Raw genomic sequence first — 21,574 nt, forward strand, 5'->3', positions numbered from 1 at the left:
CCTAAATCCGGCCCTGCACTGGCCCAAGGTCACCCAGTGAGCTTCATGGGTCAAGTGGGAATATGAACTTGGTCTCTCCCAACTCATAGGCTGACTGCCTTAACTCCACACCATAGGACCCATCTCCTGGGGTCTGAGGTCCCTTCACCCCCCCATAAAATATTGAAGGGGGCCAGGGCCCCCCTAAGGCCATCCAAAGGTGTGCATGTGCCGTGTCATGTGATCAATTATGTGGAGCAGGGCTTACCTGGAAACCTCCGCCCCCCCGCCCCCCCAATAATTTATTCAAGTTGCTCCACACTGATTATTCACACCCATCCCTTGAGGTGCATCCATGGTTTTTGACATCTGAGCTGCAAGGGACCATAAATCAGTCCACATAACCACTGGGGAATGCGGTTGAGCCAAAGAAAACCACCAAGATCTGCCACATCTGTGGACTGGGGAGTAATCTGTATTGCCTTCCCTGGGTACCATTTGCCCTCGAAATACATTACTGAGCATCCATAAGATGTTTGTGTCCAAATAGGGCATCTTACTTGGACAGACTGGATCATTAGGACAAGGATAACCCTTGGAGACACACAAAAGGAGACACCCCAGCAAAGTTTGCACTTTGTGCCTTGTTCAAGGACTCCATCCTTCTGGTTTTCAGTGTCTGCAGCCTCTTACAGCACCTTTCAATGGCCCTCTAGCTGCCGTAACATTCTAGACCTCTTAATTGTTCCTGTGGCTATTACAGATTGATCGCCCCTGCTCTTCAGCAGTGTTAAAAATCCATAGCCAGCAGTCACACCATCCCCCTTGGATCGAAAACGCTTGCTATGCCACACCACTCCGGATAATGCCACAACCTTTGCACAAATGCAAACTTCCGCAAATAGCGGCGCAAAAACGGCCCGTCGCTTAGGTTGCGCAGGTGGTGTCTTCGCAATCTGATACATTCACTTTGGTTATTTAATCTGGGACATGCTTAAAACGGGAGGTCTGTCTTTGGGATTCTAGCGGGGAGGCAGCAAAGGTGGTTGTCACAATGACAGATTGCACCATAGCTCCCAGCTGCACTACGGAGATTACCTTGCCAACCGTTAAGCTGCGGCTTGGCTAAGTAGAGTGTCCTAACCTTGCCCCTACAACCTTTCACACGGTGTACAGTCACGCTGCAGACAGCTTGCTACACACCACTTATTTGGTGCTGAAATATCCACAGCGGTCATATGATTTTGCCTTGTAGTTGTGACTCATTATGCCCGGGATATAAGCTCTTATTACAAAGGGACATTTATTTATCAAACTTATATCCTTCCCTTCCTTTCCAAGGGAGCCCAGGGTAGCAAACACGTAAGTGTCGCAGCAATAAAATATAAAATAATCTTGGGGAAATTAAAAGCAACCACACCCTCACACACCTTATAATTGCAAGATTACTAGCAATGGCATGTTTCAGCCATCAAATGCCTAGCTGAACGTAGCAGGGTAGAATTCTGTCCCAAGCCCACATTCCTACCATGTTCTCACTCCTATCCCAGCGACGTCTCCCCTGGCTTGGTCTTGTCCACAGAATGGACAAGGATCCCCAAGGATGTGATCTACAGGCTTCAGGCCCGTAGGCAGACCAATTCAGCGTGACAAAGATGTCTGCAAACAGTTCTGTCGACTGCCAGCTGAATTCCTACATTGAAATGTCTTTGGGGCTAAACCACATTTGCACTGAGAGATTTGTGATTCCTTCATAACCATTCATTCATTCATATACCTGAGCTGGTGGATCTCCAAAAAGTGGGTTGTTGTTGTTGTTTTTAACCGAAACGCAGCTATGGGTGAGTTGTTCATTTTGACAAAGAAGTGGTTGAGGACAGAGCATGAGGCTCTTAATCCCAGGGTTCAAGCCCTACATTGGGCAAAATGATTCCTTTGTTGCAGGGGATTAGATTAGATGATCCTTATGGTTCCTTCCAACTCTCTAATTTTATGATACGAGAGTGGGATTAACCACTGAGTTCAGTATTGCCTACTCCCAGGTAAGTATGTATAGCAGCCTTTCCCAAACTTATGCACACACACCCAGATGTTTTGGAATACCACTCCCATCATGCCAGCACAGCCTATTGTCATGAATGATGGGAGCTGGTGGGAGTTATAGTTCAAAACATCTGGAAGGCTCCCAACTTGAGTAAGGCTGCTGTATAGGATTGCGGCCTTAATTCCTCTATTCAGCAACTGAACTGCGTGAAGATTTGTTTTATTGTCCTTCCTGTTCTCTTGTTACGGGTGGCCGGCAACTCAATGTTACTCAGGAGCAGAGCCATTGAAATTGGTGAACATGACTAAGTTAGGTCAGAGACCCCTTAGAGTTCTGGTGCTTAACCCCTTCCCCTTTCTCTGCTGCAGGTTCACAACAGGAACTTGCTGTCGTTGGACTTTGACCGTGTGACGAGGACAGAGAAGATCTACGACGACCACCGCAAGTTCACCCTGCGGATTCTTTATGACCAAGCCGGACGGCCCACTCTTTGGTCTCCTAGCAGCAGGTTGAACGGGGTCAACGTAACTTACTCCTCGGGAGGACATATTGCTGGGATCCAAAGGGGAACCATGTCGGAAAGGATGGAATACGACCAGTCCGGCAGGATTACGTCCAGAATCTTTGCCGATGGCAAATCTTGGAGCTACACGTACTTGGAGAAGGTGAGGACCGCCTGTAAAAAGATGCTGCTAAATTTGTAGCCTGCATAGAGTCATAGAATCGTAGAGTTGGAAGGGACCCCAAGAGTCATCTAGTCCAACCCCCTGCAATGCAGGAATCTCCGCTAAAGGTGCTTTGAATGCCACATCCCTTGATTTATATTTTCTCCTATTCCTCATTTTTACACCCATTTAAAAATTCTAACAGCTCATATATGTGACCCTGAAATTCAGCCTTAAGGAGCGTAGTTTTGGGGATTCTGGAGGTGGTCGCAACAGCACCACTCCCATATTCCACACAAGCCAAGAATACATCAGCCTGCTTTGTCGACAAGTAAATCCACATTATTCTTAATTCTGAGCATAGCAATTCCCTCTTCTCACAGAATTCTGGGCTGTTTAGCATTCAGCAGTGGAGTTTAACGGGATTTTGATTGTTTCAGAAACTGGATCTCTATCAACAAGAGAGTCTTGTGGCTCCTTAAGGACTGAAAAATTAATTATGGCATAAGTTTTCGTGGACTAGAGCCCACTTCGTCAGATGATAGTGGACTCCAGTCCATGAATGCTTATGCCATAATTAATTTGTTGCTATGGTATCCAGCTAATCCAAGGATTTATAGTTGTGCAACAGAATTTTCCCTGTCTCTCCTTGCCCCACCCTGTGCACCCCCCTGGAGCAGATTTGGGGAGGGCACTCGGTGCGCACAGAGAGAGAAGAGAATGGGGGAAGCAGCTCCATTACGCAGCAGTAAATCATTGCACTAATGAATTACTTAGTGCTACATTGGATATAGTCGTTGTTCTTTAAGGCACCACAAGGCACGCTACCGGTTTTGCTGACAAACACAGCTACCCCTCTGGAAACTGGAGCTATCTATTGCTCCTCTGTCAGGGCCGGAGTCAGGTGCAGGTCAGCACAAAGAAGCAGAGTTTGATGTCCGTGTCTTCTTTGTTCAAGGAAACGGCATACAACTCAGCAACCCTTCCCAGGAGGTCTTACCCACATAGAGCAGTTGCCAGGACTGCAGGCTTTTTGCCTTCCACCCCTCCTAAGGCTCCTCCTTTCCCAGATGTTTCCCAAGCAGTCTCAAATGGTGTCTGCACACCTCTGGCCTCTGTTCCGCTCTCCTCATTATCCTGCGCATTCTTGGAGACGGGGGGGGGGAGGAGAGAGAGCTTGTTGCAGCCAGAGAGGGAGACTCCTTGGCCCCGCCCCCTTCCTCTGCTTCAGCCCCAGAGTCTGAACTGCTCCCTGTCACAGGTTCCTCCTGCTCACTAAACCCTGTTGTCTGTTCGGTATCCAGCACCTCTTCCTAATCTTCCCCTTCTGACCTCTCCTCTGCATCCCACCACCAACCCCCAGGCTCTGAGCCCTCCTTCTCCAGCTGGCACTTCCCATCACTCCTCATCATATAGCCAGTCCCTGACATCCACTGACATTTTTATTATATGGGCGCCAGGAGGAAGTAAGCTATCAGTACCACAGAATAGGAGACTACAAGGCGTTTTCCGATGTTTCAGTTTTCCAAGTGTACTTCCTCTGTCCTGATTACAGAAATTTCAGGGGGAGGGGGCACTTTTTCTAAAAGAGGCGGAATTGCAAATATTAATTAAAATAATGGACCAGATCCTGCTAGCCATAGCTGCCAAGTACCCCGTTTTCTCCAGGAAAACCCCGAATTTTCCCGGTGGCCCCCCGTATCACTTCGTCTCCTGTTTTTCTCCGTTATTTTCTCCTGCCGGCAGCCTTTTTCCCCCCCGATTTGCCCTTCTATGGGCACAAAAAATGGCCGCCGCCGGCTTCAAAAGTCACATCTACGCATGTCCGGAAGTGCATAGACGCGAATTCCGGTGTCGGCGGTGGCCATTTTGGTGCCCATAGATGGGCGGAGCGACACCGGAAGTTGCGTCGACGCACTTCCTGACATGCGTACAAGCGACTTTCGAAGCCGGCGGCGGCCACTTTTGGTGCCCATAGAAGGGCAAAGCGACACCAGAAGTTACGTCGGCACAACTTCCGGTGTCACACGGCTGCCAGTCCCGGATTCTGCAGTCCGGGACTTGGAAGGTAAGCTGCTAGCAGAATTCTACACAGGGACACACAAACCCAAAATATTAGTACACATGGGGAGTGGGGGGGTCATTCTATCTGCCAAGCTAAAATGCTTGAGCTGATGGAGTAATTGCCATAGCGCTACACTGAATGTCCCCCGGTGCCCTAAAGAATTTCCTTGCTTGAGAAAGTTCAGATTTCCAACGGCTATAAAAAGAAGGATAATAACTGTTTTCTCTCCTGGTTACAGTCCATGGTGCTGCTTCTCCACAGCCAGCGGCAGTACATTTTCGAGTTCGATAAGAACGACCGCTTGTCGTCGGTGACCATGCCCAACGTAGCCCGGCAGACCTTTGAAACGATCCGCTCCATTGGCTACTACCGGAACATTTACAGGCCCCCCGAGGGAAACGCCTCAGTCGTTCAGGACTTCAACGAGGAGCGGCAGCTTCTCCACACCTATCATCTGGGGACGGGGAGGCGGGTCATCTACAAGTACGGCAAGCTGTCCAAGCTGGCCGAAATGCTCTATGACACCACCAAGATCAGCTTCACTTACGACGAAACCGCCGGCATGCTGAAGACCATAAACCTGCAAAACGAAGGGTTCACCTGCACCATCCGGTACCGGCAGATCGGGCCGCTCATCGACCGACAGATCTTCCGCTTCACAGAGGAAGGCATGGTGAACGCCCGCTTCGATTACAACTACGACAACAGCTTCCGGGTGACTAGCATGCAAGCGGTGATCAACGAGACACCATTGCCCATCGACCTCTACCGGTACGATGATGTGTCGGGCAAGACGGAGCAGTTCGGCAAGTTCGGGGTCATCTACTACGACATCAACCAGATCATCACCACCGCCGTCATGACTCACACGAAACACTTTGACGCTTACGGCAGGATGAAGGAAGTGCAGTACGAGATATTCAGGTCCCTTATGTACTGGATGACGGTGCAGTACGACAACATGGGGAGGGTGGTGAAGAAGGAGCTGAAGGTTGGCCCGTACGCAAACACGACAAGGTATTCTTACGAGTACGATGCTGACGGGCAGCTGCAGACCGTGTCGATCAACGAGAAACCGCTCTGGCGGTACAGCTACGACCTGAACGGGAATCTCCATTTGCTGAGCCCTGGCAACAGCGCCCGCCTCACGCCTCTAAGGTACGACCTTAGGGATAGGATCACGAGGCTGGGGGACGTGCAGTATAAGATGGACGAAGATGGCTTCTTGAAGCAAAGAGGGAACGATGTTTTCGAGTACAACTCCGCGGGGCTTCTCATCAAGGCGTACAACAAAGCCAGCGGCTGGAGCGTGAAGTACCGCTATGACGGACTTGGGAGGAGGGTCTCCAGCAAAACGGCCCACGGCCACCACCTGCAGTTTTTCTACGCGGATCTCACCAACCCCACCAAAGTCACCCACCTGTACAACCACTCCAGCTCTGAGATAACGTCCCTCTATTACGACCTGCAGGGCCACCTCTTTGCCATGGAGCTCAGCAGCGGGGACGAGTTCTACATTGCTTGCGACAACATCGGGACTCCTCTGGCCGTCTTCAGCGGGACAGGCCTCATGATCAAGCAGATCCTGTACACGGCTTATGGGGAGATCTACATCGACACCAACCCAAACTTCCAGATCATCATTGGCTACCATGGAGGCCTCTACGATCCCCTCACCAAACTGATACACATGGGGAAGAGAGACTATGATGTGCTCGCCGGCCGGTGGACCAGCCCAGACCACGACATTTGGAAACGTCTCAGCAGCAGCAATATAATGCCTTTCAGTCTCTACATGTTCAAGAATAACAATCCTATCAGTAACTCTCAGGATATCAAGTGCTACATGACAGGTAAAGGTCATTTTTGGCCAGCCCAGCTGGCCTCGAGTCCACCAGACAGCTCAGTTGCACCGTATTTGTCTATGTGTCTCTTTAAAACAATGCCAGTTTTAAAATCTGCACCCAGGTATTTTCAGTTTCTCTCGAATTATTATTTTTCATTCATTGGGAAGAGCAGCTAATATATGGTTCTATAATTTGGAGTTAAAAGCTGAATCTCTCACCGTACTTGTTTTGTTTCAACTGCTGCATGGCAGCCAGTTAGAAAGGAAGCAATGTTTCTTTAGATTGCTAAGGAAGAGTAACTAAAGCAAATTAATAATAACAACAACAACAACAACAACAATAAAAATTTTATTATTTATATGCTGCCCATCTGACCGGGTTGCCCCAGGCGCTTTGGGGGGCTCCCAACAAAATATTAAAAACACAGTAAAATATTGAACATTAAAAACTTCCGTATAATGAGGTACATTGATTCATGCAAACGTTTTTATTCTCTCTGGTCAGTTAGGTAGGTGGAAACCTTTGATTTAAACACTCAGCAAACTTGTGTAAACTGGTTTATAGCAGAAAACACTATAAAGGACTACAGATCTCTGTCGCACCCAAAAACATTCAAGGTGTAAGGACTGAGGATGGAAGGGGAATCAAAGGTGTAGCACTAAGTTTAGTACATGCATATCTCCTCTCCCGTGCCCCCTAAACCTGATCTGGGGCTTCTCCCAGTTCTCCAGAGCCGATTTAGGGGGTGCACAGGGCACACAGAGGGAGGAGATGGGGGAAGTCCCATTGCACAAGCAGACCTCATTTCCAAAAACGAAATAGACCTGACTTAGGTGAGCTGGAAGTGGACAGATGCTGGACAAGATGCCTGTTCATCATAAACAACTTAATAATTTTATTAAAAATTGGCCAGTGTAGCTCAGAATCATCTCTACTTGACTGCAGCTCTCTCAAGTTTCAGGCAGGGGTCTGACAGAGGTTGGCTTGGGAACAGTCCTACTCATGGCATAAGGGAAATGCCCACAAGGCCCACTGGAACAAGATTATGAGTCCTCATCTCCCTCCAAGGGGGCACACGGATGATGAAGGCAGGGTCCGTGTTCAAGTAGGGAGAGGTGGTCCTTCCTTGAAGTGTTGGGGTCCTGAACCACATACAGCTTTATCGTTCAAAACAAGCACCTCGATGCGAGCCCGGAAGCTCATTGGAGGCCAGTGCAGTTGTTCCCAAACTGGTGTTATATGTTCAGGCCGTATTGTGTTGTTCGACAATCTGCCTGCCAATTTTTGCAGTTACTGAGCCATCTTCAAGGGCAGCCCCCGCATATAACTCGCTGCAGTAATCTAACCTAGAGGTTGCCGGAGTGGACAGAATAGACACTAGACTTTCTTTGGCTCGGTTGTATCAAAAACCCTCTCCAGTAGTTTAAGTGCAAAAAAGGGTCCCTCTCCCCCTTTTTAGTCCTTCACATGGAAGGGGCTGGATCTGGTCTTGAAGGCCAGTTTGGCAAGTGGCCAGGGGTCAATTGACCCTTGCTTGTCCACACAGGTATTGCAAAGGATTTTGCAAGGGACTCCTCACGCCCTCACAATCAGCCGATTGTCGGGTTTCGCGAAGCCCCGTTGCAAAGCTCTCCGTTTTGCAAGGGGCTCAGCCAGACCCGATAATCCCCTTCCTGCAGATTAAAGGATGATTAATGTTCTCCTAATTTCCTATCAGTTGCACAGAGGTATCCTTGTGTGCATCAGCTGGCAGCCCAAATTCAAAATTGCATCTAAATAAACTGCATTAAGGAGGCTCGCTCCAGGAGAGCAGCGGCTGAATCCTTTCTAATCATGACCTTTTTATCAAGCCTTTTAAAAATAACAATGCGATTAAGCGTTAATTCAGCCATGAGAAGCGCTACTTAAGGGATGGAGGAAAAACGAGTATCATGTGCCTTAAATATAGGCCAGAGCAGAGAGACGGCAGCCTTTGACCAAACTCCCACCAGAGTCGCTGCGGAATTAAATTTGGGGCAAGTAATTTGCGGGTGGGAGCAAGTGTGCATGGGGGGGGGAATAGCATAGCCTGGACAGAAACAACATCCATTCAGTGGATTTGTAACTGGCTGACTGACTCCAGAGAAGTGGAAACGGAGCAATGGATTCAAGCTACAAGAAAGAAGATTCCACCTAAACAATAGGAAGAACTTCCTGACAGTAAGAGCTGTTCAACAGTGGAACTTGCTGCCAAGGAGTGTGGTGGACTTGAAGCAAGGAAATGGCCTGTTCTGTCATAGAATTGTAGAACTGGAAGGGACCCACGAGGGTTTTCTAGTCCAGCCCCCTGCAATGCAGGAATCTTTTTTCCCAGTGTGAGGCTCAAACCGACAACCCTGAGATTAAGAGAACTCTAATGACCAGGGTTTGGGGTGGGTTTTTTGTTTTGCATTTTTACTATATGTTATGATTTTATTTCTAATATGAATATTGAGGCCCACGGTAGCTCAGTGTGACCGGTATACGCAAATGTCTGGCTCATCTAAGCCTTCTCGGAACCTTTATTTTCAATAACGATGGCACTCACAGGTGGAGAATGCTTTTGTTTTTATAAATCTCTGTTATTTGCATAGGGAATTTTTGCACAAGTTCATACTTTATTCTTTTGGAGCTGCGCTGAATCTTTGTACTTTTGTCCTTCCAGGCTGTGACGCTTTATGGTTGACATTTTGTATTCTTTGCTTTCTTTCTTTTTTACATTTGCGCTTCTTAACAAAATCAATAATAAAATAGTTAAGGAAACAACATCCAAAAATGCATTACAAGACAAAATTGCTTGCAACAAACATGTATTAGACTAAATTGCATACAATCATGGAATGCTAAGAGAAATTCACACTTAGATGGTGAATTTTCATGAGGACCCCTTAAAAATAATAATAATTGCAAATTGTTGTAGAAATATGAACTGAATATAAGATTGGAAATTTGAGAAACTGGGTGAAACCACAATTTATAGATTCTCCCATCCCTAAAGTTGAGGGGATTGGGGGGGGGGTCCGAAATGAAGACTGTGATTCAAAACACACTTATTGTTGTTGTTGTTTAGTCATTTAGTCATGTCCAACTCTTCGTGACCCCATGGACCATAGCACGCCAGGCACTCCTGTCTTGCACTGCCTTCCGCAGTTTGGTCAAACTCATGTTCGTAGCTTCGAGAACACTGTCCAACCATCTCTTATAGTGGATAAGATTTGATTGATTGCAGGGGAACTTCTGATTAAACCTATGTTGGGATTCTGCTGTGAGCATTGTAAAAGATCACTTAAAGGAGACCAGGCAAAGGTTATCTAGGATTAATTGGTGTTTATGTTCATAGCCCCCCTATAGTGGAGAAGGAATGCTTTTGTGACTGGCTTGTGTGAAGGGAGCAGCTTGAGATGCCATTTCTATTACCCCTGCTTCCAACAGCCATGTTCTTTACTCTGCCCCCAAAATGAATTCATTCTGACATATAGGGAACCAAATTGAGTGGAAGCCAAAATGTACCCAGTGTCATATGAAATGCACTGTTTTTACTTAACAGATAAATAAATGCTGCTTCTTTTCAAAAAATTGATATGGGCAGACCCTAAATTCTATTGGGGTTCCATTGATTTTAATGATAGGACTAAGCTTCTGCATTGTGATGGCTGGATGTTGCCCTGGCTGTCTTTTTCTCTTTTGAGCATTTGGACATCTTTAAAAAAAAGTCTCCTCCTGACCTCTATCCCTTCCGATAAATGACACTGGCTTATTCCTAGTGGCTTATTCCTAGTGGCGCTGTGGGCTTGCCGATCAGAAGGTCGGCGGTTTGAATCCCCACGACGGAGTGAGCTCCCATTGCTCGGTCCCTGCTCCTGCCAACCTAGCAGTTCGAAAACACATCAAAGTGCAAGTAGATAAATAGGTACCGTGACAGCGGGAAGGTAAACAACATTTCTGTGCACTGCTCTGGTTGGCCAGAAGCGGCTTTGTCACGCCGGCTCCCTTGGCCAATAACGCGAGATGAGCGCACCAACCCCAGAGTTGGTCACGACTGGACCTAATGGTCAAGGGTCCCTTTACCTTTATAATAGCCTGAGATCTCTACTGCTCAGAAGCAGGGTTGATTTCTGCCTAACTTAGAAAGATCACACCGCAAAGCTTTTAAGAAACTACTGCTATTAAGTTGTTGCTGCTGCTATTAATATAGAGAGTGAATGGCTTTTGAGAGCAGAGTGCTTTAATTTTAATGGTAAATAAATAGTAAAAAAGCAACATTGCCTCTTCTCTGTCAGATTTTCAAAGGCACAGAAGGAAGGCTTTTTCCATGGCCAGCAAAGGATCTTCCCTCCGCTGAATCTTTAGCAGATAACACAGACTTCTGAGAATAAAGCAAGGAGAAGCAAGCCAGCAGGATGCTTGCATGGTGTTTATTTGTTTTCCATTTGGCCAACTCATGTAATCAAAAATCTGGAGAAAGTCAAGTTGCCATGTGGCCACTTTGTTGTTGTTGTTGTTGTTGTTTAGTCGTTTAGTCGTGTCCGACTCTTCGTGACCCCATGGACCAGAGTACGCCAGGCACTCCTGTCTTCCACTGCCTCCCGCAGTTTGGTCAAACTCATGTTCGTAGCTTCGAGAACACTGTCCAACCATCTCGTCCTCTGTCGTCCCCTTCTCCTAGTGCCCTCAATCTTTCCCAACATCAGGGTCTTTTCCAAGGATTCTTCTCTTCTCATGAGGTGGCCAAAGTATTGGAGCCTCAGCTTCATGATCTGTCCTTCCAGTGAGCACTCAGGGCCCATTTCCTTAAGAATGGATAGGTTTGATCTTCTTGCAGTCCATGGGACTCTCAAGAGTCTCCTCCAGCACCATAATTCAAAAGCATCAATTCTTCGGCGATCAGCCTTCTTTATGGTCCAGCTCTCACTTCCATACATCACTACTGGGATGTGGCCACTATAGACATCTTAGGAAATGTGCAGATTCAGATTTACACCTCATTCATTGCATGAGGAAATATAGCCAATTCCTTACTATTCCAATACTTTGGGTGGAAGGTCTTTCCATGTTACCGGACTTTCTTTTCCAGGTGCCTATGGGCAATAAAGTATAATGAACAAACTAACCCTTTGGTTTCTCGTTTATCGCATCCCAGATGTCAACAGCTGGCTGCTCACATTTGGGTTTCAACTGCACAACGTCATCCCTGGATATCCTAAACCAGACGTGGATGCTGTGGAGCCATCCTATGAACTCATCCACACCCAACTGAAGACTCAAGAATGGGACAATAGCAAGGTAATTTACCTCACTGTTCACACGTCACATTAAGCCATAGTTTAATTTTCAAAAGACCCAGGGTTGCTCCTCCGAGACTCCCGGCTGAGCCATGCATTGAGTTACAAACCACAAGCCTTGGTTTTTTCATGATGCTTGGACCAGGGTCATAGACTTGTTTCCCAAAAGCAACCCAGGAGAAGTAAGCCAAGATTAAGCCTTGGTTGTTTTGTTTGGAAAGAAGGCAACCCCAAGTCTTAACATGACAAGCTAAAGCTTCTCCGTTGTTACAGGTGTGAAGGGGGGATTTCTGAGCATAATCTACCAGCAATCTACTCATTCACGTTACACTATCATAGAATCATAGATTTGGAAGAGACCACAAGGGCCATCCAGTCCAACCACCTGCCAAGCAGTAAACATTAACTATGGTTTAATGGGATGTGTGAAGCAGGCCACTGTCTGTTTCTAGAAAGTCCTCTATTGGAGTCATTAAATAATTCCACAAACTACCCTCCTGTTCAGGGACGCGGGTGGCACTGTGGGTTAAACCACAGAGCCTAGGGCTTGCCGATCAGAAGGTCGGCGGTTCGAATCCCCGCAACGGGGTGAGCTCCTGTTGCTCAGTCCCAGCTCCTGCCAACCTAGCAGTTCGAAAGCATGTCAAAGTGCAAGTAGATAAATAGGTACCGCTACAGCGGGAAGGTAAACGGCGTTTCCATGTGCTGCTCTGGTTCGGCAGAAGCGGCTTTGTCATGCTGGCCACATGACCTGGAAGCTGTATGCCGGCTCCTTCGGCCAATAACACGAGATGAGCGCCGCAACCCTAGAGTCAGTCACGACTGGTCAGGGGTCCCTTTACCTTTACCCTCCCGTTCAGTGGGGTAAATAGCCAGTGGACCACTTCTCCAGATCTAAACATAACTGCTTCCAGGTGCACAGAACCTTATTCATATTTATGCATTTACAACATTTTATATACCACCTGATAGCCAAGGTTCCCTGGACAGTTTACAGTAAAAAAAAAATTAGGAACGTAAAGAAGAAAAATGCAAACCAAACAACAGTAGTGCAAATAATGTTTAAAGCACCAACAGATTTTAAGATTGAAAAGCCTGGGAGGCTAAAATGATCCTCACCCAGGACTAAAAGGACCATAATTGGATGCAAAATGTTGAGAGGTGACAGGTAAGCCACTCTGGGGAGGGCATTCGACAAATGGGCACCACCACTAAAAAGACTTTGTCTCTAGTCGCTACCCCCTGTACCTCATTTGCAAATGGTTATGGGTACAATAATAGCGCATTTGTGATTTATACCAAACCACACATCCAGTGTTACTGCATCGGAGGGGTGCGCTTGCACAACAGAAGCAGGACGAAAACAGAGTACTGGTGGTGTCAAAAGTTACAAGGTTTCAGCAGGAAGTTACGAGACGCACACTGGTTGGAAACGGGGTCCACACCTACCCGTAAACCTTTGCCGCCGCAAACAGTATTGAAAGTGGGGTCGCGAATAGCCACCCTGAATATCGCCATGAACACAGACCATCATGAATGCACAATGTCTGGTTGATTTGGGTATATATGGAAGGAGGAAATCGTTCAAGTAAGCAGGCCCCTAGCGTTTCAACCTCTTGCGCTTAACTCCTGGCCGTAGCAATGATCAATTTTGCGCCATAAAGACTGAGCAGTGCTCTATCCTTAAAAGAGCGGTGTGCAACTGTTGTGGCTGTGCCTTCCAGCCCCCCACACCCAGGGGACGCACCCTCCCTGTGTCATTACAGTAGGATCTGTGTGAGGGCTTTTTACAGCATCCAGGGCTCCTTTTGCATCTAGAAGTGCTATTAATCGTTGCTTCCGGTGCACAAAATTATGTTCATTTAGCACAGGCATGCCTCGGCCTAAATCACTATCAAAAGCTACACCATCTCAAAAATCCAGAAACTTCAATTAGCTCCTAGGCCTTTTGATTAGGAAATGAATACTTCTTTTCTGCTACCGTCTCTGGAACTTGTTCTTGACCATGGCAAGCTATTTCTCGAACATGTCCACTGTCTCACGTGAAATGCAGGCTCTCTTGGTGAAGGAGGGAATTGAACATGTAACCACAATTCCCTACACTGTGAACCATGATATGACTGTAGCTCGCCTCCCAGGAGGAGCGACATGGCATTTCCTTCCTTCCGTATCCAGGGCCGGCCCTACGGCAAGGCTGGGTGGCACAGAGTGCCAGGGCGCCAGGCCACCAGGGGGCGGCGGGCGCTGGGGAACGGGGCGGGGGCGCCGGAGGGATCTTCGCACCACAGCGCCAGGGCGGCAGATATGCTTAAGACGGCCCTGTCCGTATCTACTCCACAGGGTTTGGGCTGAAATTGGTTCCATTCTGCAAAAGGGATTGCGGAAGCCAGAATGGCTTCCGCAGTTTGCTCCACAGTTAGATTGGTTGGCATTTTGGCTCGCCCCCGACGCGTGGAGAAAGTTGGTTCTTTTGCCCTCACATTCAAAACATATTGGGGGGGGGAGTGGTGGTTTAACTTACCCTTCACCAGATCAAAGATCTGCCCTCGTGAGATGTGGCGGCCACATTTAATAGTCACTTTTGGCCAATCTGCACACATGCTGCTAATGTCCTGGCAGATGCTCCTTTTGTACCAAGCAAAACCGTTGCTTTCCCCCTTCTTATTCTTCTTTGGCGATCACTCGTAGCCGAGTAAGATTGTCTTCCATAAACACGGTTTTAACAATGGGTCCGTAAGTGACTGTGGAGCATAGCTGCCAAGTCTCCCGTTTTCCCCGGGAAAACCCCTTTTTTTACTTACCTTTTCCCGGTGGTCCCCCGTATCACTTCGTCTCCCGTTTTTCTCCGTTATTTTCTCCTGCCGGCGGACATTTTTTTTCTTTCCGATTTGCCCTTCTATGGGCACCAAAAATGGCCGCCGCCAGCTTCAAAAGTCGCATCTACGCATGTCCGGAAGTGCATAGACATGACTTCCGGTGTTGGCGGCGGCCATTTTGGTGCTCATAGATGGGCGGAGCGGCACCGGAAGTTGTGTCGGCGCACTTCCTGACATGCGTACAAGCGACTTTCGAAGCCGGCGGCGGCCATTTTGGGTGCCCATACAAGGGCAAAGCGACACCGGAAGTTACGTCGACGCAACCTCCGGTGTCAAATGGCTGCCGGTCCCGGATTCTGCAGTCCGGAAACTTGAAAGGTAAGCTGTGGAGGCCAATTCTGGATCCACACGTCCTTCCACAGTGGGGACATTAGTTTCCTGGCAGGAGTTGATCACGGTGTGGACTCCACCTCAGCATCCCCAGGGTTTCCCTCAGTGCTCTTATCCACTGATGCACACAAGTTCTCTCCTTTCCATCTGTGATACTTCTGGCGGGTTTTTTTGTACCATTTCTCTCTACCTGAACAGTTTGCTGAAAGCTTCCACATTATCAGAGGCCTGCTAGCTCTATTCAAGTTGCATTTTTCTACCGCTCATCTTCGCTAATTCAGTGGCAAAGGGGTGGGGAATACATAGTAGTAGAAGATGAAACGGAACAGAGAGCAATTTTCAAAGGCAGAGTACTCTGTCTCTTTGAACTCTGCACAATCTGTTTGTGCCCCTTCCTTTTTATTTCCACAGCCACACAGCCCAAGAGTTGTTTTTCTCCCGCAGAAGAAAACGCTCTTCCCAAATGCATTACTATATTATTAAAAGGGTGTATTCAAGGTCGTTAGATATTAAAATTAAGCAGCTTTTCAAAGGCACAGGGCTTGTTTTGAGATAACAGGGAAGTTGTTGTTGTTTTTTTTCTTTTTTAAAAATTATGATCACAGCGAGGTTCCTGATAACGTTGTGCAGCGCAACCCAGAAGCTTTTGCCAACGAATCTGGGAGCAGTACAGGAGAGTCACACTCTCAAGTCTTGGAGAAAACGTGATTTCTTCATTTGTACCTAAACCAGCCATGAAATGGGAGGTCCTATTCGCAGTTGCTTTTATTTTCAATTTCCGAGGCACAAAAAGCAATAATAGTGTTATGAGTTTGGGGGACAGGTAGGCTTCATGCCTGGGCCCCCTTCTCATTCCTGGATCCAGCCCAGATTCAATTCTTAGAATAGCCAGGCTAGCTTTCCTGGTGAGATGATGCCCTAATTATGGGTCGTTAAGGTAACAAAGGAAGTAGCTCAGTGCCAGCGCACAAGTGGGTGGGCCTCCCTCCCTCAACTTGCTAGTAGTTGGAGAGACAAAAGGCAGAGTGGAGAGTTGAGTTATGTGAGCTGGAAGTAAAACAGCGGGCTGGGGATCCAGCCATGCCTTATTTCTGCTTGAAGGCAAGGCTGCCCTGGACAGCGTAGGGAAGTACAGTGGTGCCTCGCTAGACGAAATTAACTCGTTCCACGGGTCTTTTCTTATAGTGAAAAATTCGTCTAGCGAATCCCATAGGAATGCACTGAATTTTTTTTTGAATTTTTTTTTGCCCATAGGAACGCATTAATTGAATTTCAATGCATTCCTATGGGAAACCGCGATTCGCTAGACGAATTTTTCGTAAAACGGAAATTTCGTTAAGCAGGGCATTTGTTAAGTGAGGCACCACTGTATAGGGGAGTTTTTAATGCTTTATGTGTTATTATAAAAGCTGCCCAGAGCTGTTTATCATCATCATCATTATTCTTATTATTATTATTCTTCTTATTATTATTATTATCAGTGTGATACCATTGGGACTGAGAGTGTGGATAGGTACGCCCCCTCTCAAAATACTGTATTTTTATTGGTGAAATTTTGGCAGTAAGTTGGAGACAAACCAAAGGAAGTAACTCAATGCATTTTTTTAAAAAAATCATTTTAGCACTGAATCTACTGAATATTGTGGGGACGGGGTTACTACCTTTCAGAAGCTGCTTTGAGCATTTTTTCTTAAGTGAAAAAATTAAAAAAAATAGCATGTGGGATTCAGTGCCACAAGATGGGGCAACGGCTCTTAGCATGGAAGGTGTTGCGCAATTCGCGACAGATAATTGGGGCAATCTTTCTGAGTCATGAGAGTAAAAAATGGGGCCTTGCCTTTCAAAGACAATATTTCCAGAACAATTAACGCAGCGGCTTACAGTGATGTGGGTGCAGCAGCCGCAGCCCTTTCAGAAAAAGATAAAGCAACCCAAAATGTGTTTGGCATATAGATTGCATGCAGGTATTTCTCCACCCTAGGGGCACTGTTATACAGTGGTTCCGCTCCTTCCTCCTGGGCCGTGTTCAGAAAGTGGTGGGGGGGTGAGTGTTCAGACCCCTGGGCTCTCACTTGTGGGGTGCCTCAGGGTTCTGTCCTCTCCCCCATGCTTTTTAACATCTACATGCAGCCGCTGGGAGAGATCACGAGGGGTTTGGGCTGGGTGTTCATTATATGCGGATGATACCTAGCTCTACCTCTCTTCAAATCAGAACCGGTGAAGGCAGTGAAGGTCCTGTGTGAGTGTCTGGAGGCGGTTGGAGGATGGATGGTGGCTAACAGACTGAGGTTGCATCTTGACGAAACTGAAGTACGGCCTGAAGGAGCGTCTCTACGCCCATAGTTCTGCCCAGACACTGAGGTCCAGTACCAAGGGCCTTCTGATAGTTCCCTCACTGTGAGAAGTGAGGTTACAGGTGCTGTGACGTGGGGGAACCAAGCAGAGGGCCTTCTCAGTAGTGGCGCCCGCCCTGTAGAATACCCTCCCACCAGGTGTCAATGGAAAAAACAACTACCAGACTTTTAGGAGACATCTGAAGGCAGCCCTGTTTAGGGAAGCTGATTGCCGTATATTCCGGCATAGAAAGCAGCTGGGCGTATAAGATGACCCCAAATTTTCGAGTTAAAATCTAGAATTTGGGATATACTCTATATTTTAACTCGAAAATGTCTGCAGCGATTTCTGGTGCCTCACTGCCCATATTCAAAATGTCCGCAGCGCCAGAAGTTGCTTCTGAGCATGTGCGGACATGCAGACATGCTCAGAAGCGATTTCTGGCGCTGCTTGGCGAGTCCCCGTGCTGCTTGGCGAGTCCCCGGTTTAGCGCAGCACGCAGGGGAGTTGCCGAGCGGGCAGTACCTGGCGTATAAGACGACCCCCAAATTTTGAGACGATTTTCTGAGGTTAAAAAGTCGTCTTATGCACCGGAATATACGGTATTTATTATTATCATTCTGTAGCAAAAACTGGGGAAAGTCAGGAGGTCTATTAACAAGTGTTGCAGCTAATTCACGAAACTCTGTGCCATAAGGCTAAATGTGTTCATCTTTAAGGCACAGTAAGCTGCTGCTGCTGTTTACTCAACCTACACCCATTGCTAACACGAGCCCCTCTCTTCCCTCTCTTTTTCTCTCTGCTGCTTGCTCAGTCGATCCTGGGAGTGCAGTGCGAAGTGCAGAAGCAGCTGAAGGCTTTCGTCACCCTGGAGCGCTTTGAGCAGATCTACAGCTCCAGCCTCGCCGGCTGCCACGAAACCAAGGAGAACCACAACTTTGCCTCGGGGGGCTCCGTCATCGGCAAAGGGGTCAAGTTCGCCATGAAAGACGGCAGGGTGGCCACCGATATCATCAGCACGGCCAACGAAGACGGGCGGAGGGTTGCGGCCATACTCAACAACGCCCACTACCTAGAGGACTTGCACTTCACCATCGAGGGTGTGGACACCCACTACTTTGTCAAGCAAGGGCCGTCGGATGGAGACTTGTCCATCCTGGGCCTCAGCGGCGGCAGGAGGACCCTGGAGAACGGCGTCAATGTCACTGTCTCCCAAATCAACACGGTGCTCAACGGAAGGACTAGACGTTATACGGACATCCAGCTCCAGTACGGAGCACTGTGCCTGAACGCCCGGTACGGGACGACCGTGGACGAGGAAAAGACCCGCGTGCTGGAGCTGGCCAGGCAGCGAGCTGTGGCCCAAGCCTGGGCGCAGGAGCAGCAGAGACTGCGGGACGGGGAGGAGGGGACACGCTCCTGGACAGAAGGGGAGAAGCAGCAGTTGCTGAGCACAGGGAGGGTTCAGGGCTACGACGGCTACTTTGTGATCTCGGTGGAGCAGTACCCCGAACTCTCGGACAGCGCCAACAACATTCATTTCATGAGACAGAGCGAGATGGGCAGGAGGTGACAGGGAGGGTCGGCGCATTGACTTCTTGCCAAAGACAGCTACTCTTTTGTGGCCGCATACCAGACTGTGTTGTACTCAATCCTCTTTTTTTTTTAAAAAAAGAAACGGTGATTAAAAAGGTTGGGGTGGAATGATAATACAGTTGCACTGTAACTCATGCAACATCCTATTGTTTTATTTTTCTCTCTCTCTAAAAAAAAATTGGCCTTCTCACCCATTACTATTATCATTTCCCTCCATGCACACATGCACACACACACATGGACCAGAAGGTATATTTCACCTTTGTGTGAGCACGGTGGAAATCCTGTGTCCTTTTCGTCCATCCTTCTCCCCTTCCCCTTTGTGCAACGTTCTGAAAAATCGGGGGGATTTTCCATGCAAAACCCGTTAGGTTTCTTTGTAGCGGCGAGAAAAGGGTCTCTGATCAAGTTCGGCGCAAGCCCTGTTTGGGTTGATAAAGAAGAAAAGGCAAAAGAAGAAGAGGGAGAATGCGAGCTCTCAGCATATTGTGCTGCACACAGCAAAGTGAAGAAGAAGAAGCAGCCGGAGACTGTTCTGAATCCTCTCTACGTGATAAATGTGCGCCTCCAGATGAGAACTTGCAGGTCATTTTCACACTCGTTTCTGGGCCATCCTGCAGCTCAGAAGTAGCCGGGCAAGGCGAAACAGCTGCGTCTTATAGACTTGCGAGATGAGTCTTTTCCCTTCCCGAGACGGAATAATCTTTTTTTATTTTTTTTAAACGAGTCTTTTTTACTACGATAGGCTATTTTGTTCACCGGTTTGGTTTGGGTTTTTTTGTGTGAGTGCGACAAGAGTACGTATCGCTGCAAATCTTCCTCGCTTCTTTTTGTTTGTTTGTTTTTCTATTAGTTTGAAACCCCATTTCAGACTGGGGGTGGGGGGGGTATGGTCCCAGGGTGCGGGGGTTGGGAGAGATTGACGCTCTACTAGAATAAATTTTCTTGCACATGCTGTCGAATGGGGAAAAAAGCACCTATGATGTATATTTGTCAAATGGCAAAAACCTTCCTTAAATATATAGTATTTCTGTACACCAGATTGAGTGTCTTAACCGTTATCTTTTGAGGACTGCACAGAGGCAGCAACCGGCCAACAGCAGAATCGCCATTAATGGTGGGACGTTCTTGGCGCCTCCAGGGGGCGAAAGACCAAACTAGATGTGGATGTGAGAGGCTGTGTGAGTGTGTGGAGAATCTCTCAATGGCTTTGGTTGTTAATTCAGTGTTGCTGTGGGGACGGGGGGGGGGGAAATCGGGTGTGATTAGAGCGACAGCAACAGGGAAAGGGGTGCTTTCTCCGAGTGCCATTTTCCCAATCAGAATCCCACTCCCTTGCTGCTTTTCCCCCCTCAGAAAAGAAAGGCATTCAGTCCATGTATCTTATCCCCTTCAAGTAGAAAAGTAGCTGGGGGCAGATGGAAGTATTTAGTGGGCATATGGTCTATGAGGAAACACACACACACACACACACACCCCACACACACACACAGTTTTGGTCAAATTCTGGGCCTAACTGCACTTGAAAACACATTCTTGGCACTACAGTATAGGGAAACCCTTTTTTTTCTAACTGCAGTATGAGGAGGGTGGGGGATTTTCATTTTTATTTTACAAGATTTTGACAGGAGGGAAGGGTTAAACCTCCCCTCCCCACGCGCGTTGTGATGCAAATAAAAATTGCACAAACCTATTGTCCCCCACCTGTAATTAAATTAAGCCGGGGGGGGGGGGTTAACATGTTTGCAAGCAACACAATGTCACACATAGTTAGGATCCCGAAAGCCCACTGCAATTTTGTTGAAGTTAAAAAAAATAAAATCCATCAGGAGACATTGTACATGTCTACCAAGCTACGCCTGCTTTGCCCCTTCTACTGAGCCAGGCCTACCCCAAGACCGCCAACTCTGCACCTCTCTGGCTTGGGGAAAGTCTTAACTTGCCTCTGTGCAGCCTTTCCTTGGCAATGCCATGGATTCAGCCTAAGGAATTGAGCACGCAGAACGCATCTTCTACTACAGAGGTGTGTGGTGGTGCACATAGCTGCCAAGTCTCCCGTTTTCCCCGGGAAAACCCCTTTTTTACTTACCTTTTCCCGGTGGTCCCCCATATCACTCCGTCTCCCGTTTTTCTCCATTATTTTCTCCTGCCGGCGGACATTTTTTTTCTTTCCGATTTGCCCTTCTATGGCACCAAAAATGGCCGCCGCCAGCTTCAAAAGCCGCATGTACGCATGTCCGGAAGTGCATAGACGTCACTTCCGGTGTTGGCGATGGCCATTTTGGTGCTCATAGATGGGCGGAGCGACACCGGAAGTTGTGTCGGCGCACTTCCTGACATGCGTACAAGCGACTTTCGAAGCCGGCGGCGGCCATTTTGGGTGCCCATAGAAGAGCAAAGCGACACCAGAAGTTACGTCGACGCAACTTCCGGTGTCAAATGGCTGCCGGTCCCGGATTCTGCAGTCCGGAACTTGGAAGGTAAGGTGGTGCAGTCACCTGTCTAAATACCTCCAGTCTAGGAAAGTGAAACTGCCAT

The 21,574-nt window shown here is 47.8% G+C and overlaps 1 protein-coding gene across 5 annotated transcripts in view; it reads left to right on the plus strand.

Annotated features, from left to right (window-relative positions):
• The window catches only part of TENM4 (teneurin transmembrane protein 4), a 632,564-nt gene extending 612,488 nt beyond the window's left edge, over window positions 1–20,076 (plus strand). For all 5 annotated transcript variants that reach the window (XM_088668429.1, XM_088668426.1, XM_088668427.1 and 2 more), the window contains 4 exons: window positions 2,392–2,688; window positions 4,992–6,606; window positions 11,759–11,901; window positions 18,255–20,076. In XM_088668429.1, the coding sequence (XP_088524555.1) occupies window positions 2,392–2,688; window positions 4,992–6,606; window positions 11,759–11,901; window positions 18,255–19,013 (2,814 nt within the window). In that variant the 3' untranslated portion in view covers window positions 19,014–20,076. The remainder of the gene's footprint in view (window positions 1–2,391; window positions 2,689–4,991; window positions 6,607–11,758; window positions 11,902–18,254) is intronic.
• Window positions 20,077–21,574: the final 1,498 nt, after the last annotated feature.

Source organism: Zootoca vivipara, chromosome 4 (assembly GCF_965207765.1).
Source record: "Zootoca vivipara chromosome 4, rZooViv2.hap1.1, whole genome shotgun sequence".
NCBI classification, from domain to species: domain Eukaryota; kingdom Metazoa; phylum Chordata; class Lepidosauria; order Squamata; family Lacertidae; genus Zootoca; species Zootoca vivipara.